The sequence below is a fragment of the Neovison vison genome, chromosome 10 (assembly GCF_020171115.1).
Source record: "Neovison vison isolate M4711 chromosome 10, ASM_NN_V1, whole genome shotgun sequence".
Taxonomy (NCBI): Eukaryota; Metazoa; Chordata; class Mammalia; order Carnivora; family Mustelidae; genus Neogale; species Neogale vison.
In genome coordinates, this window is record NC_058100.1 from 44,364,023 (window position 1) to 44,378,892 (window position 14,870).

The 14,870-nt window shown below is 53.1% G+C and overlaps 1 protein-coding gene across 7 annotated transcripts in view; it reads left to right on the top strand.

Moving 5' to 3' along the window:
- Positions 1-318: 318 nt before the first annotated feature.
- The window catches only part of VASH2 (vasohibin 2), a 39,523-nt gene continuing 24,971 nt past the window's right edge, over positions 319-14,870 (top strand). For 4 of the 7 annotated variants that reach the window (XM_044267178.1, XM_044267180.1, XM_044267175.1 and 1 more), the window contains exons 1-3: positions 1,161-1,491; positions 10,600-10,688; positions 14,602-14,658. In XM_044267178.1, the coding sequence (XP_044123113.1) occupies positions 1,216-1,491; positions 10,600-10,688; positions 14,602-14,658 (422 nt within the window). In that variant the 5' untranslated portion in view covers positions 1,161-1,215. Of the gene's footprint in view, positions 411-1,160; positions 1,492-10,599; positions 10,689-14,601; positions 14,659-14,870 lie in introns of those variants that run through there. The other 3 variants (XM_044267181.1, XM_044267177.1, XM_044267179.1) reach the window with 2 other exon arrangements.

A 14,870-nucleotide genomic window follows, 5' to 3' on the forward strand; every position in this document is an offset into this window, starting at 1 on the left:
AAACGCTCCAGCCCCGCGGGGCTCCCAGGACAAGACTGCGATTGGATTTCGCGTGTCCGCCCAGCTCCCCCTGCTCCTCTCCTCTCCTGCCCGGGAATCCCCGGAGCCAATCAGAGCGTCGCGGAGCTCCCGGTTGTAGAGTCCCGAGCCCGGGACCCGCCCCTCTTTGTTGCGGTGGCCAATGGACGCGTTCAGAACATCGGCGGCCGCCCGGGTGACTCGGTTATATGTCACAGAATAACATTCGAGAATGGGACATGGAATGAGGCGACGGCTGCAGCAGCCCCAGCAGCCGCAGCAGCCCCAGCAGCCCCAGGCCCAGGCCCAGCCCCCGCAGCCGCCGCAGCAGCCCCCGCCGCCCCCGCCGCCCGGAGAAGCTCCGCGGCCATGAGGCCCCTGGCCGGCCCGAGGTAGGGTCGGGGGGCTGCGGCGCGCCCGCCTCGCGCCCCGCCCGCAGCCAGTCCCCCGGGTCCCTGGCGCTGGAACTCGGGGAGGGGTGGGGGCGGCGCCACTTGCACGGGCGCCTGGGGGCCGCAGCCAGTCCTCGCCCACCGGCTCCGGGAGGGCCTCCGGGCCGAATCGCGGCCGCCTTTGCAAGCCGAGGCTGCTGCTGCGCCCTCGCGGCAGCCCGGGCGCTCACGTGCCGGTACGTTCCGGGCGCGACTGGCGCTCTGCCACATCTGGCACCAAGGAATGCGTGGAGCCTTGCGGGGACCTCCTGCTCCTTCACGCAGCACGAGCTGTCTTTCTTCTCCCAACCCGTCCACTCCGCACCCTCCACGCTCCGTGGATCCCCCTCCGGGTGTCTGGGGGCGGGTGTGAAGCTTGGGGGCAAAATTCGAGTCGCCTTCCTCGGGAATTGCAGGGCTGCAAGCTCGTGGGCAATTGCTGGAGGGGTCTGTCGGCTCGCGGGGGGGAGCGGGGAGTGACGCGGGGCCACTCCGAGGCCCCGCCGCCGTTGGACACAGTGCGCCCCGCCTCTAGTGTCCACTTACCCGTGGTGTGTGCTGTGTCTCCACTGATTTCAGGCTCGGCCCGTAAGCGGAGCTCCAGCCGCCGCTCCCGGTTCGCGCGTCCTGCGGCAGCCAGAGGCATGGAGAAGGCCGTCCCCGCGGGGCGCTGATCCCCGTGCCGCGCCCGCGCGCACACGCCCCCCGCCGCCGCCGCCGCCGCCGCCGCGCGCCCCCCGCACCCCCGCCCCGCCCCGGCCCCACCATGACCGGCTCAGCGGCCGACACTCACCGCTGCCCACACCCCAAAGGCGCCAAAGGCACCCGGTCCCGGAGCAGCCACGCGCGGCCGGTGAGCCTCGCCACCAGTGGGGGCTCGGAGGAGGAGGACAAAGACGGCGGGGTGCTGTTTCACGTTAACAAGAGCGGCTTCCCCATCGACAGCCACACCTGGGAGCGCATGTGGATGCACGTGGCTAAGGTGCACCCGAAGGGGGGAGAAATGGTGGGCGCCATCAGGAACGCCACCTTCTTGGCAAAGGTCAGAGGCTTCGATGGACAGGGTGGGGTGGGCAATGATGGGAACACTTCAATCTGCATAGCAAGTAGAGGCGATGTCCATTTTCCTGGTCCGGTTCTAGACTCCCTTATGCACCCCCATTCTTCCGGGCCGGTCCCTCACCCCCTTTGCTTAATTGAGAGGTTTGTCTTGGAAGCCTTAGAAATGGGGGAGGGAGAGATGGAGTGCTTGCTGTCCTGGGACTGTGTGGTCTGGCGGTGCCAAGGGTTCTTTGACTCTCCAGCCAAACGCTGTTTGCTACCCCCATCACCTCCTCCAGCAAAAGCTATAAGCCACCTGGTAGCCACCAGGTAATACCAGTGTTGCCAAAAATGCTCAGAACCTTCCCCCCCCTCCCCCTGGGGATCCAACCCTACTTTTCCTCTTTGGAGACTCTTAAGTCCTTCCCTGTCTCTCCCTTGCAAATGATTTATCAGGCCGTGAATGAATTTTGCAATCAACCAGTCAGACTTCTCAGCGTGAATCATTTCTAGACTTTTTGCCAATTCTTTTTTTCGTGACAGTGACTTTCACCTCTGAAACTTGCAAAGCAGTGAACTGTCTCTTTTCTCAGCTTATCTGAGCTCCAAGAAAAAAAAAAAAAAAAGAGTTTTGGCTATTGCTTAAAAGGGACTTTCCAGTGCACATGATGCATTAGTCTCCCTGGATAGAGATGGAGGCCCAGGAGGGAGGGAGATGTGTGGTGGTCACTCTATGAGACCTCAGAAAGCAAGCTGCAGAGAAATGCTACAGAGCCTGGGGGTGATGGCATAGCAGATGGTTTTCATTGCCCCCTGGGGACACTGATGTGGCTGAGAGGATTTCTGGGCTGGTCTAGGAATGCCAGACCTGAGACCTGAAAGGCCATCTGGCTGAGTCCCCAACCTGGAGCATCTGGTGACCTGAGCATCTGAGCTCTGCAGGCCAGAGAGCTGCATGTGCCCTTGGGGGGAGTGACAGGGCCCAGAAGCTTCCTGTTGCAATCATTCAGTGTTTTATTGCAGCAGGTCAAGGAGCCCTTCACTATGCCCAATGAGGACCTTTCTTGCTTTGTTGCTGGCTGTGATTTACCCCTGCTGGGCTTTCCTTGAGCAGGAGAACAACGCCGGTCTTGGCTGGCAGTTCTGACTTCAGATTTTTGTCCTTACTTGACTGAGGCTTGCTTTACTTAAGGACCTGGGAGCCCTTTAGCCCTGGGAGAGAGGTGGCCACAGGGGACCAAGGCCTATTCCTGCTGTCCTGTGCTGCAAATCTAATTCAGCTCCTGACCGCTGACCCTACTGCTAACTGTGGCTTTGGCTTTCTCCTGGCCTTGTGTGTGCAGACCCTTTTTCTCCATAGGAATCAGAAAGTGTTTGTTTTGGTGGAGACTGCTCTCCCCCCTCTCAGCAGAATCCCTTCTTCTTCCCAGAGACCTCGTGGGGATGGGGAGCTCATCACCTCACAGGGCAGCTCGCCCAGGGCCTGGCCAGATTTGGGTGTTGGTGGTTGGGAAACTCTTGTCTTCAGTGGCACAGAAATTCTCCTTTTTCACCTTCAGCCCCATGTGACCATTAATTGTTGGGTTGCCCTTTGAATCAGAGCAGCGCACCCCTACCTCCTTCACTATTCATAGCTCCCTAGAATGTTATGACACAGCCTTCTTGGAGTAAAAATCAAGGGACTGAATTCTAGTCCTGGTTGTGCTGCCTCTGGCTTTGTGGCCTCAGTCACTCACTAAAAAACAAAAACAAAAACAAAAACAAACTCTGGCCTTAGTTTTCTCATCTGTAAAATGGGAATTGACAAGATTTCACATCAAGTTCCTTCCAGCTCTTCAGTCCCTTGATGATATGACCTACGTGTCTCCAATGCTGAGCTGTGTGACAACAGAGTTGACTTAGAACAAGTCCTCAGGACCGTGACACTCCGTCATTCTGCATCTTCCTTTAGTTCTTTGTCCTCACGTAACTCCTTTCCCTGTGTCTTAGTGTCACAGTTCCCAGATCAAAGCACTCTGCTCACCCTCTTTCTAGGACACTTGTTAGTTTGTCCGCAGTCAGTCCTCTACAATAAGCACCTATGAAACACAACATGCTCAATGTTGTCTGAGTGGTTTAAAACACAGATTACTTTCCCCTGAGACCCGTACCTGGTGTTTCCATTATTGTGGCTGAATGATGTGCTCTTGGAAAAAAAAAAAAAAAAGTTCCCTTTTATACATAGCAACCACACCGTCTTATCTTTTCGCAGCAACCTGAAGTCACAGCAGAACTCCTGCCAAGCTGGGAAAACCCCAGGCCAAACACGGACCTGGGCTTTTTGAACCTGAACTTAACATTTCTCTCTCTTACGTTGCATCATAATAGCGTGTTCTCTGACTCCATCTCCGTATCGCCTTCTCCCAGGTCCTGACCTTCCCCAACCCCTGACCCCTACCTAGGTCCTAAGACGGGAAACAGTTTCAAAACAGCTTCTGGTTCCAGGGACCACTTCTTTGAACAGTCCAAGGGCTGTTCTCGCACTCAGCTGGGCAGACTTTTTCCTTTGAGTCTGTGTCCTTTTCTCCTTTAGCAAGTGTCTTGCTGAGGACTTTGTATAGAAGAGGAGTGGGGGGGGGGCACCTGGGTGGCTCAGTGGGTTAAAGCCTCTGCCTTCGGCTCAGGTCAAGATCTCAGGGTCCTGGGATTGAGCCTCGAATCGGGCTCTCTGCTCAACAGGGAGCCTGCTTCCCCCTCCCTGTCTGCCTGCTTGTGACCTCTCTCTCTCTCTGTCAAATAAATTAAATTAAATTAAATTAAATTAAATAAAAAGAGGAGTGGGGGTGGGCAATGGTAGAGCGTTGGAAGGTACAAGAACTTTAAGAGGAGGATGGAATGATACTTCTTTGCAGGACATTTTGTGAACAGCCATGGGAAGTTCTGCCCACAGGTCCAGGTCCCTCTACCTGGGCAGGGGCGGGAGTGGGAGGTGAGGGGCTCAGGAGTCTGGGGGCTCACCCCTTCTGCAAGCCTCCTTTTAAATGTGTGACTGCAGGCCTCGCTCCTGGTAGTTACTGGGTCCAAGGCAGCAGCTGACTAGGTGAAGGCGGGGGCTTTTCACGGAAAGTACAAAAAAGCAGCAGAGTCAGCTGGAGGATGATGAGGGACAAGAAGGACGAGGCGGAGAGAGCGCCTGGCCCAGAAAAGAGAGCAAGGTGTGCTCCTCCCGCTTCTCTCCCGGCTGAGCTGAACTCTCCAAGGGGCAGCCAGAATGGATTCAGCAGGAAACAGTGATCGTTTCTTAAAGACCCCATGTTTTCGTGCCTCTTTCTCACGTCGGTTCTAAATTGGGAAAGGATTCAATTTTAGAGGACTCAGCTTTGCCTGAGCAGAGAGGTGTGAGACTGTGCGGGGAGTGTTTGCGGCCAGGGCCCCCTTCAGCCCCCTGCTAGCTCACACAGGCAGCACACTCCGGCCTCTGGAACCGTGGTCTGTCCTTCCTGCTTGGCCCAAGGTTGAGACCCCCCAGAGCTCCATACCAGGTCACCCTCAACAGGGTTCTGGCTGCCCTTGACGCAGATGCCTGGGCTCCATTCTGGGCTGGTGAGTGATGTTCTGTGTTGCTTCTCTGAGTTGCCTGGTGTGTCTGCACAGGCACCTGTTTCTTCCAGAGCGGGGACAGCAAAAGGCTTTGCTTTCTTCTCATTCTTTCTGCTTAAAGATTCCTGGTGCCCAGTGTTCTGGCTTGCCTCCTTGCTTCCTTTTCTGCCTTTCTGCTTCTCTTGCTTATGGGGATGCATTTGCACACCTGTGTCCACTGACATCATTTCTCCCTGCATTCCTTGGACAGGTGATTCTGTTTGCCGAGAATGGGATGAGAAGGAGCCTGACCACAGAAGCCTTGCCCGTGGTTCCTTTCAGTATTCTTGAACAATAACCTTCCTATCCAGCCCATTCCTTCCTCCTGCCCCCCACCCCCCAGGGCCCCAGACCACTGGCCTATGTAGAGAGGCTGGTTTTGACCTCTTCCCTCTGGATTCCGCCTTCATCAGCTGGGCTGTGACTTGAGGGGCTGGTGGCAGGTGCAGGCGGCAGGAACCTTGAGGGGAAGGACCGTGGAAAATCGAGGCTGGGGTTTCAGGTGAAACAGGGCAAAATAACATGAGGAGGGACTCTTAGGGTCTGTCAAGGAGGAGAAGATAAAAAAAAGTGTGCCAAGCGCATTTTATAAAAAGGTGGTAGCAATTTATGTTCCCATTGTGCCTTTTAAGAGCATCCCCATCAAATGAGGTGTCCACATTTCAGAACAGCTCTACTGATTGGAGGTGAAAATGGCATGTTGCAGTGGATTTACTTTGCATTTCTTTCTTTTAAGCTTTTATTTATTTATTTGTCAGAGAGAGAGAGAGGAGACAGCAGGGGTAGCAGCAGGCAGAGGCAGAGGGAGAAGCAGGCTCTCCTCTGAGCAGGGAGCCCGATGCAGGACTCGGTCCCAGGACCCTGGGATCATGACCTGAGCCCAAGGCAGACACTGAACCCACTGAACCACCCAGGCGCCCCTTTACTTTGCATTTCTTAAATTATTAGTGAGCTTGAAATTCTTTTTCGAATATTTATTCACTTTTTTGGTAAATTTGTCTTTTCATGACTGTTTTTAAAATTATTATAAAATATCCATAACCTAATTTTACCATTTTAACCACCTTTAAGTGTACAGTTCTGTGCATTAAGTAATTCTCACTGTTGTGTTCCATCTCCAGAAGTTTTCCTTCTTCCCTGGCTGAGACTTTGTACCTATTCAATGCTGACTCCGTCTTCCTCCCCCCCCTCCGTCCCTGGCAACCACCCTTGGGCTTGGTCTGTATGAATTTGATGGCTGTGGGAGCCTCAGACGGTTGGCCCCTCTTCTCCACTGTTCCGCTTTCTACGGTTTCTGTCATCCATGGTTCCCAGCTCTCTGGAAGCAGGCGATCCTCTTTCTGACCTTTGGTCAGAAGGTCAACAGTAACCTAACGCCAGGTCACCATGCCTTACTTCATTTCCCTCGGTTCGTCTCATTATGTAGGCATTTCATCACCTCCTATCTCAAGAAGGGTGAATATACTACAATTAGAGATTTTGAGAAAGATCATATTCACATAATTTTTATTACAGAATGTTGTTATATTTGTCCTATTTTACTGATTGTTTTAATCTCCTTACGAGGCCCGATTTATAAATGAAACTTTATCATAGGTATATGTATGCATGGGGAAAAAAAACCCGTATATTTAGGGCTTGGCACTATCTGCAGATTCAGGCATCTGTGGGGCTATACATTCTGAGACCCCGCGGGTAAAGGGCGATGACGGTGAAAGAGGTATCATTTAGTATTGTCCTTTTGTGTTTTGCTTATTTCACTTAGTATGTGCTCAAGGTTTATCACATTGTAGCTTGTGTCAAGGTTCATCATGTAGCTTGTATCAAAAATTTCCTTTTTTAAAATTTTTTATTTTTATTTTATTTTATTTTATTTTTTGGAGATTTTATTTATTTGTCAGAGAGAGAGAGAGAGAGAGAGTACACACAAGCAGGGAGAGAGGCAGGCAGAGGCATCGAGAGAAGCAGGCTCCCTGCCAAGCAAGGAGCCCGATGCAGGACTCGATCCCAGGACTCTAGGATCATGACCTGAGCTGAAGGCAGCGGCTTAACCAACTGAGCCACACAGGCATCCCTCAAAATGTCCTTTCTTAATGACAAATAATATTCTATTGTATGTATATTCCATATTTTAAAAAATAAGCTATGCCCAACATGGGGCTCAAACTCTTGACCCTTGAGATCAAGAGTCCCGCGCTCTACTGACTGAGCCGGCCAGGTGCCCCTATACCACATTTTGTTTATCCATTCACCTGTCAAAGGACATCTGGGTTGCTTCTACCTTTCGGGACATTTTTTTTTTTTTTTCATTAGAGATCAAAGAGTTTTCTTTTATTTTTTATTATTTTAAGTAGCCTCTACATTCCATGTGGGGCTTGAACTCATGATCACGAGATCAAGAGTTGCATCCTGTACTGATGCGCCAGCCAGGGAGGGGCCCCTGAAGAGTTTTCTTAAAACTTTGAATGAAGGATATTAGCTCCTGGTCAAGCTCCGTGTCCGCACGGGGAAGTGACTGTGTTCTCCTCTTCCACTGGCGTGAGAAGGCATCTTTGCGATGTTGCACGTCGAGTGTGCAGAGACTCAGGCCCTGCTGACTCTGTCTTCTAGTTCCAGGAAAGTGCAGACCGTCCAGGCTTCCCCAGGCTAGATCCCGAAAATACATCAGTAATGAAGACTAACATAGCCAGCCCTTCCAGAATACCAAGCGCCAATGCCAAGTTGCCGGCTTTGTATATTAGGTCCTACAGTCCTCACAACCCGCCCGGACGGTTTGAAGTGGGTGATAGTTTCCTATTTTATCAAGAAAGAAATGGGCTTAGAGAGGTCATGGAGCTTGACAGGGTCCGCAGCAAGTAGGTGATAGACCAGGGACTCGGATCTTGTGTCTGTCTCATAATTAGCAGCCAAGGAGCCCGCCTGGTTTGTACAGTGCATTGTCCTGTGGGGGCACTGGCGGCCTGAGGTGCTGGTTGGGAGCTGGCTGCCAGCCGGAGCCCCGGCCAGCCGTCCCAGACAGCAGGGTGAGTTGTAGCCTGATGACATCAGCCCTCAGCTGTCTCGGCTCCTCTCCCCCTCGCAGCGCTGCTCCCCGGCTGGGGCTGGTGGAATGTGGCCACAGCTCCCGCACGCGCTCAGCCGGGCCTGAGGTAACCAGGCAGCTGTTTTTAAAAGCCTCTGGGCGCCACCGGGCTGCTATTCTGAGGACCAGCTGCTGCCTGTTTCCCACCCCACCATCTGGGTCTTGTGGGCTCTGTTGGGCTTGGGGGGAGTTGAAATAATTTGGTGGTTGGTCCCCACAGCCACCTCTGAACCAAGTGCCTTGGCTCTGGCAGGGATCTGGCCAAGGGACACCCCTCTGAGGATCCGTTAGGTGATTGGTGATTCTTTGGGGTTATTTCCGCATGCTTTTACCATCTTCTGTATTAAATAGAATCAAACAGCACTTTTTGTGCAGAAATGCTGTCTCATTCCTCTCCATCCTTCCTCCATCTCCGTGTTCCCTCGTCCCTGGCCCAGAGCTTGGAACATAGCAGGTGCTAAAGAAACGTTTTGTCCCATGTCCCCTTCTGTCCTCACTTCTCCGTGACATCTCTGGCACATCCTGATGCAGAATTCCAGGTATGGGTAGATCCGTGGATGTTACTGCAAAAGCAAGGACAAGGTTGACGCTTCTAGTGTTTGTAAGGGCGGCCATACAAGGAAATAGTTCATAGTACATAATACGTTTCCTCGGTGCGCACACGCATCTGCACGCGGGGCAGCGTCACGTGAGCACATGGTCCCATTGGAACCTTTTGCTCCCCAAAATTACTCTCCAAGACAGAAATGTGATTTGAGTGGGTATGTTGTAAACAAAATGTAGTTTGCAGAACAGCTGTGTGTGTGTGTGTGTGTGTGTACACACACCCCCTCACATTCACACACAGACACACACACACTCAGCACCTTGGCTGTGAAGTAGGATGTGTGATTAGTTTCCTTTCTGCTGAAGGGGCAGTTGCTGCGAAGTAGAAAGTTGCAAAGCCGAGAGAAAAGAGAAGCCCTGAGAGGAAGCGAATGTCAGGTAGCGTTTTTAGTAAATGCAGCTAAACTTGGGGAAGGTGTGGAAGGTGTAGAAGTAGGGAAGGGGCCCGCCACAGGCCCCGCGGCAGCGCACCCTCCCACATCGCTGCGGGGCCGAGCCTGGAGAGCAGGGGGAGAGCCAGAGCACGCCCTTCGGCGGTGTCTGTCCCTGGGGCCCAGCCAGGCGGCCCAGCACTGTCCCCAAGTCTCTCCAACCAGCAGCTTCACCGTCCGTCAGCTGAGCACTAAATCCCCAGAGCCTCCCTTTCCCTGTTTTCTTGAGGATGAACTAATCGGCCCTGCGGCCCCTTCTGCTCCTCCCTAAGTGGCTTACGCCTGGAGGAGCTTCCCCTTTCCTTCAGGGCAGCAGCTCTCCCAGAGCCCCAGGCTCCCGGGGACACAGTGTCTCTGTCATCCCCAGCCCCGCCCCGCCGGAGGCTAAGCTTCAGGGACTGAGATGCACACAGGGGGAGGAAAGCACACACCACCCCTTGCTTCCCAGGAAGAGACGGGCCGGGTGAGAAGCCCCTGCTTGTGCTCGCTCTTGGCCTCCTCGGCCGGCCGCGGCGGCGCTCAGAGCTGCCTGGTGTCTCAGAGCTGGCGTCTTAGCTCTAAACTCCTGGGAAGAGGCACTCCCCGCCCCCCCAAGGTCACCTGCTGTTCTCTTCTCTTCCCGGCAGCGGTTAGAGCTTCGTGCTCTAACCATGCTTCCTGCTCAGTCATAGACCCTCGGTGGGTGCTGACCAAGGGCCAGGCGAGGAAAAGAGGTGCCTGGGCAGCTGTGAGGGCTGAAAGGGTGGGGTGGCTCGTGAGTCGGACGGGCTGCCCTTACCTGGGGAGAGTCACGGCCAGAGGGGGTGTTTGCTAACCCACTGGGCCAGACTCGGGGAGGGGCCGCGATGGGCATGGTGTTGAGGCCCGAAGGCACGTGTGGCACCAGGTTGCATTCCTTCAGGGCACCATAGGTCTCCTCGCTTCTCGGCCTTTTGGCTAAGATCAAGTGCAGGGCACCAGAGGTCTTGCATCGGTGGTGTCCCAGAGTATAAAGGTTCATACCAGCCATGCAGCAGAAGGTGCAGCTGTGCAGTGAAAATGTGAGGGTGGCTGGGGCGCGCCTGTGAACACCCTGGGCCAGGCAGAGTGGGGGACACTACAGACAGGGTCCTTGGCTCAAGGAGATGAGGCTGAGGCCCCTGTGGGGAGGCAGGCTGCGTTCACATTCACAAAACACAGAGGGCCGTAGAGGGCTGTGGTGCCCCAGGGCAGAGAGTATACGGAGCCCGCAGCCCGCGGAGGGACCCCGCCCATGGTCTGGGGAGACCTTGTGCTGGTGGCCATGTGCTGTGCTTCCCTCCCTGTGGCTGCCCGCAGACATTGGACCCACTGCATCTCCTCGATAAACACTTCTCTCTCTACTGCTTTGCAGCCTTCAGTGCCGCAGGTTCCGAACTACAGGCTGTCGATGACAATCCCAGACTGGCTCCAGGCAATCCAGACCTACATGAAGACACTACAGTATCCTTCCAACCAGGGTCTGGGCGGACCCCGCGGGGACGGGCGTGGTGACCTCGAGCCTCCTGGCAGGTCTGTCCCTGGCTGGTCAGCAAATGCTCCCTAAGGTTGGTGAGGCCGGACATAGAGGGGTGTCCCCGTGTGAGTCTGGAAGGCATGATTATGGGGGAATGTACTTGCCATGATCAGACCTTTACCCTGTTAGGCAGGTGCGGGCTGGGAGGGCAAGGCACGGTGAGGCAGCAGGGGCCGCCCGGAGTCCCTCTTCCTTCCTCCCCCTCCCTCTCCCTTCCTTCATAGTCGTCTTTGTTTCCCTCTGCCTCTTTTCCTCTACTGTCCGTCTTCTTCCTCTTCCCTCCTGACCTTTTTTCTGCTCTTTTCCTTTCTGACTCTTCTGCCTCCAGCGTGACTGCTCATGGTCTGTAGGAGACCCACATGGCATTCATTGCCTTTGGCTCCTCAGGAGCCCCAGACCAGCAGCCTCGCTCCCGTCTGCAGGAAGAAATGGAGCCCTGGGATGGGGGGGGCCTCTCCCCTCATGTGAACTTGGAGTAGTACAGAGGAGCCCTGCAGGGGCAGGCGGAATTCAGACCAGTCTGACTCTGGTCCTTCTCTCTGCCCGTGGCCTTGGCTTGCTTGTAGCCAGGGTTAGTTAGATCTGTTCTGCGGCCCCGCACCAGCAACACTGTAAGAACAAAGGAGCAGAGGTGGCTGGTTCATAGGCCACTGCGGGTATTGTTTTCAGGGCTAGGAATTTTTCAGGCTAGGAACGCGAGCTGGGCTGTTGGAGGTGTCTGTGAGAGGGAGAGACCGTTTGCCTGCGTCCGTGAACATCTCAGCACTAAGCCAGCATCAGATGCCCTACAGAGGTCGCTCTTGGCACCCTAACCCTCAACACGTTGTCCTAGAGGTCAGTTCTCTGCTGACCTGGGTCCTTTGTCCCCAAAGGTATAGAATTCAGCAGAAAAGATTTCATGGGGCACTGCACACTTGTCCCGCATGCCCCAGAAGAGGCCCTTCCTCTCTGTGCTATATACAGGAATCTTTCCTGTGGATTTTTGTGTCCTCGCTGAAGGGAGGGGCATACCAGAGCGGAGAATCACCACTGATTTGGATAGGCAGGTTACGTCATTAGCCTCTCAGTTCTCACTTCACAGGCAATCGTCTCCCTTGCGTGGCATCTTCCCAGTGGAATCCTGAAGCCATAGTAGAGGGCGAGGTGGCACCAGTCTTCAGGGCTGAAGCCAACAGCTTGACTCTGACCCTGAGCAGGCTATCAGCTATTGGTGCCGACCCCCAAACTGGGACCCCTGGGGAGCATAGTATAAACTTCTGCCAGGATAGCCCTGGGCCCCAAGAGCCAAGCCTTCCCTGGGTGTGACTGTCTTCTCACAGAACATTCTAGAAGGGGACAGAAATTACAACAGCTCCCCACTTCTATCTAGGACATGATCTTCACAAGGATCAGGCAGCCAGAGATGAAAGGGAATGTTGGGGATTCCCTGATACAGGGCTAATGTGCATGGGCACTATATTTGTTCATTCGCCTGGAAACCCTACAGCACATTCTCAGCCAACTTTTCACAGTTTGCCTGAAGGATCTGCTTTTTCATTTTCTTCTCTGACCCATAACGATGGTCACTGACCTAGATCACTGACCACAGAGAGGGCTAGAAAAGGGAAAATGCCGCAGGCTGCTGGGATCATGCCCCTTGGTCCCCTGGCCAGCAGAGCCACTGCACAAAGAAGACAGAGCGTGACCTCTGTATCTTCTGAGCAGACCTTCACAGGCACATCTCCGAGACATTGAAGGTTCTGTTTCAGACAATTGCAAGAGAGCAAATACGGCCATAAAACGAGTCCAGTGAATTCTTTGGTTTTACAGTGGATGGGAAAGTTATGCTGACGCTACCCCATAACGTTACCTAGAATAACCGGGTTGTTGGCCCAGAAGCATGGGCTTCTGGAAAGACAGATGCCCCCTATCTCTGCTGTGTGAGGAGAGGCCTTCTGAGGGTCAGCTCGGGCTCAGTAGTCCCTCACTCTGAAGGCAATGTTTACAAGAGGCTTCCCTCCACTCCCCCAACTCACTTTCTGGGGCTCACAACTGTGAGAAACTGAGAAAACAAGCCAGGCAATATTTTGTTATTTTATTATGGGTTTGTCTCACCTTACACAGTAGGTGTACAGACTAGATCTATGAACAGGGAGAAAGTTATGCATTCAGGTAATATTTTGACCTACTGAATTCTACTTTAAATATACCAAGAATCTCACGATTGGAATGAAATCTTTGGTCAAGTTAAAAAAAAAAAAATCACTTTACCATGAGGATACGTAGCCCCTCATTTTTCTCTTTTCCCGTGAAGATTTTTTATATTGTATTTTTCAAAAGCTGGGCAAGCCTATATATGGAGATGGGCGCTTCTTATGGCCCGAGCTGATCATCTCCAGCCTGGTGAGCTTGTTAAAATCATCTTCCAGCTGTCACCCTGGAACCTCCAACACAAGGCAGGGTAGGGTGATTCTTAATGACATCGAGGGTTAGGACCATGGCCTGAAGTTGGAGTCTCCAGGGGTGGGGCCCAGGGTCTGTTTATAATGACCCCCACTCACCCCATAGTTGTGTTTTAAAATTAAATTTATTTATTTTCAGCATAACAGTATTTATTATTTTTTCACCACACCCAGTGCTCCATGCAATCCGTGCCCTCCATAGTCTCTCATGATTCACCCCGTAGTTGTTATTCGAACTTGTGTCTGAGTGTCCAGGCATCCCTGTGCCAGAAGGGGATCCTAACCCTCCTTGGGAGGGTGCTCAGCGCCCCCTGCTGCCACTGCCTGTACCACGATAGGGTCACACATCTACTCTCCTACCCCCGCCAGTGTTACAAGGTCTCTATTCATGAGTACCTTCCCACCATGTGCTTTTTTTCTATAGGATTTTGCTTGAGGCAGGGAAGAGAAATGTGTAAAGCAACTCTTCTTTAGGCTCTGAAAAAAAAAATCAAGATCTAGTCTGCGAAAGCATGGCATCAGGAAAACTTTGGTCTCCTTCAGAATGACCTAGCACAGGCTTGCCAGTCCCTTATGCTTTCTGGGCAACCAGCTAAATCCCAAGTTGTGGGTAATAGTGTCATCTTCTCAGACTTAGTAACCATTGTCTAGTATCATTCCAGTGAAATGACGGTGATGTCTCTACAGTAAGCTTTGCTGCAGAGACTGGACACTATTGAGAAACCTACTGCTATCCACCCGCCCTTCTATCCATCATCCTTCCCTTCCATCCATCCATCTGTCCATCCAGCCACCTCTACTCCGTCCGTCCATCCATCCATCCATCCATCCATCCACCTGTCAATCCATCACCCTTCCATTCTGTTAATTCCACCATCCATCTACCCACCATCCATCCCATCAATTCCATTCATCCTTCCTTCCTTCCCTTCATTTGTCCACCCTTCCACCAACCTACCCATTTGTCCATCCATCTGTCCACCCATCTATTCACTTATTCCTCATTCATTCAACAACATTTGCTAGCTGGAATATGTTGGACTTGTGCCAGGCTTTGTGGGGGGATATAAAGATAATAAATAAGTGGTCCTAACTCCCAAGGAGCTTGTAGTCTGGCAAGTGAATTAAGACATGTATTCAACCAACAGAATGCAGAGCAGACTGAGAATAGCTATTATAAAGGTCCAGGGTGTTTTGGAGCTGAAGTTAGAAATTAGATTTTCAGGGAAGGACAGCGAGGATTAAGAGGCTCTTGGCTACCTTGTGGCTACTGGCCACTTTCTGGAAAGCCCCTCACTCCTCACTCCTCCTCCCTTTGAGAAATCAATGCCCGTTTCCCCTCAAAGTCACTGGGAGCTTTGGAGTTTTCTATCACTTTCCCTTTACATACTTCACCCAGATACAACCACACAGGGACCCAGTTCTTTGAAATTAGGAAAATGAGACCGCTGAGTGGGTAAGTGGTGCATGATCTGTGGGCCAGGGGACCACTCTCCCACTTGAAAGCTGTCAACTCCCTCTCCCACCCTTTATGCCTGTATCCCCTGCTGTGACATCCTGGTCTGTCAGGGGTGGGGGAGGGGAGGTGCCCCAGGGGCAGGTTGGTGGTGGGGCTGGGGGCTGGGCCTCTCGGACAGCTAAGCTCTGTGGGAGATACTAACTCTTACA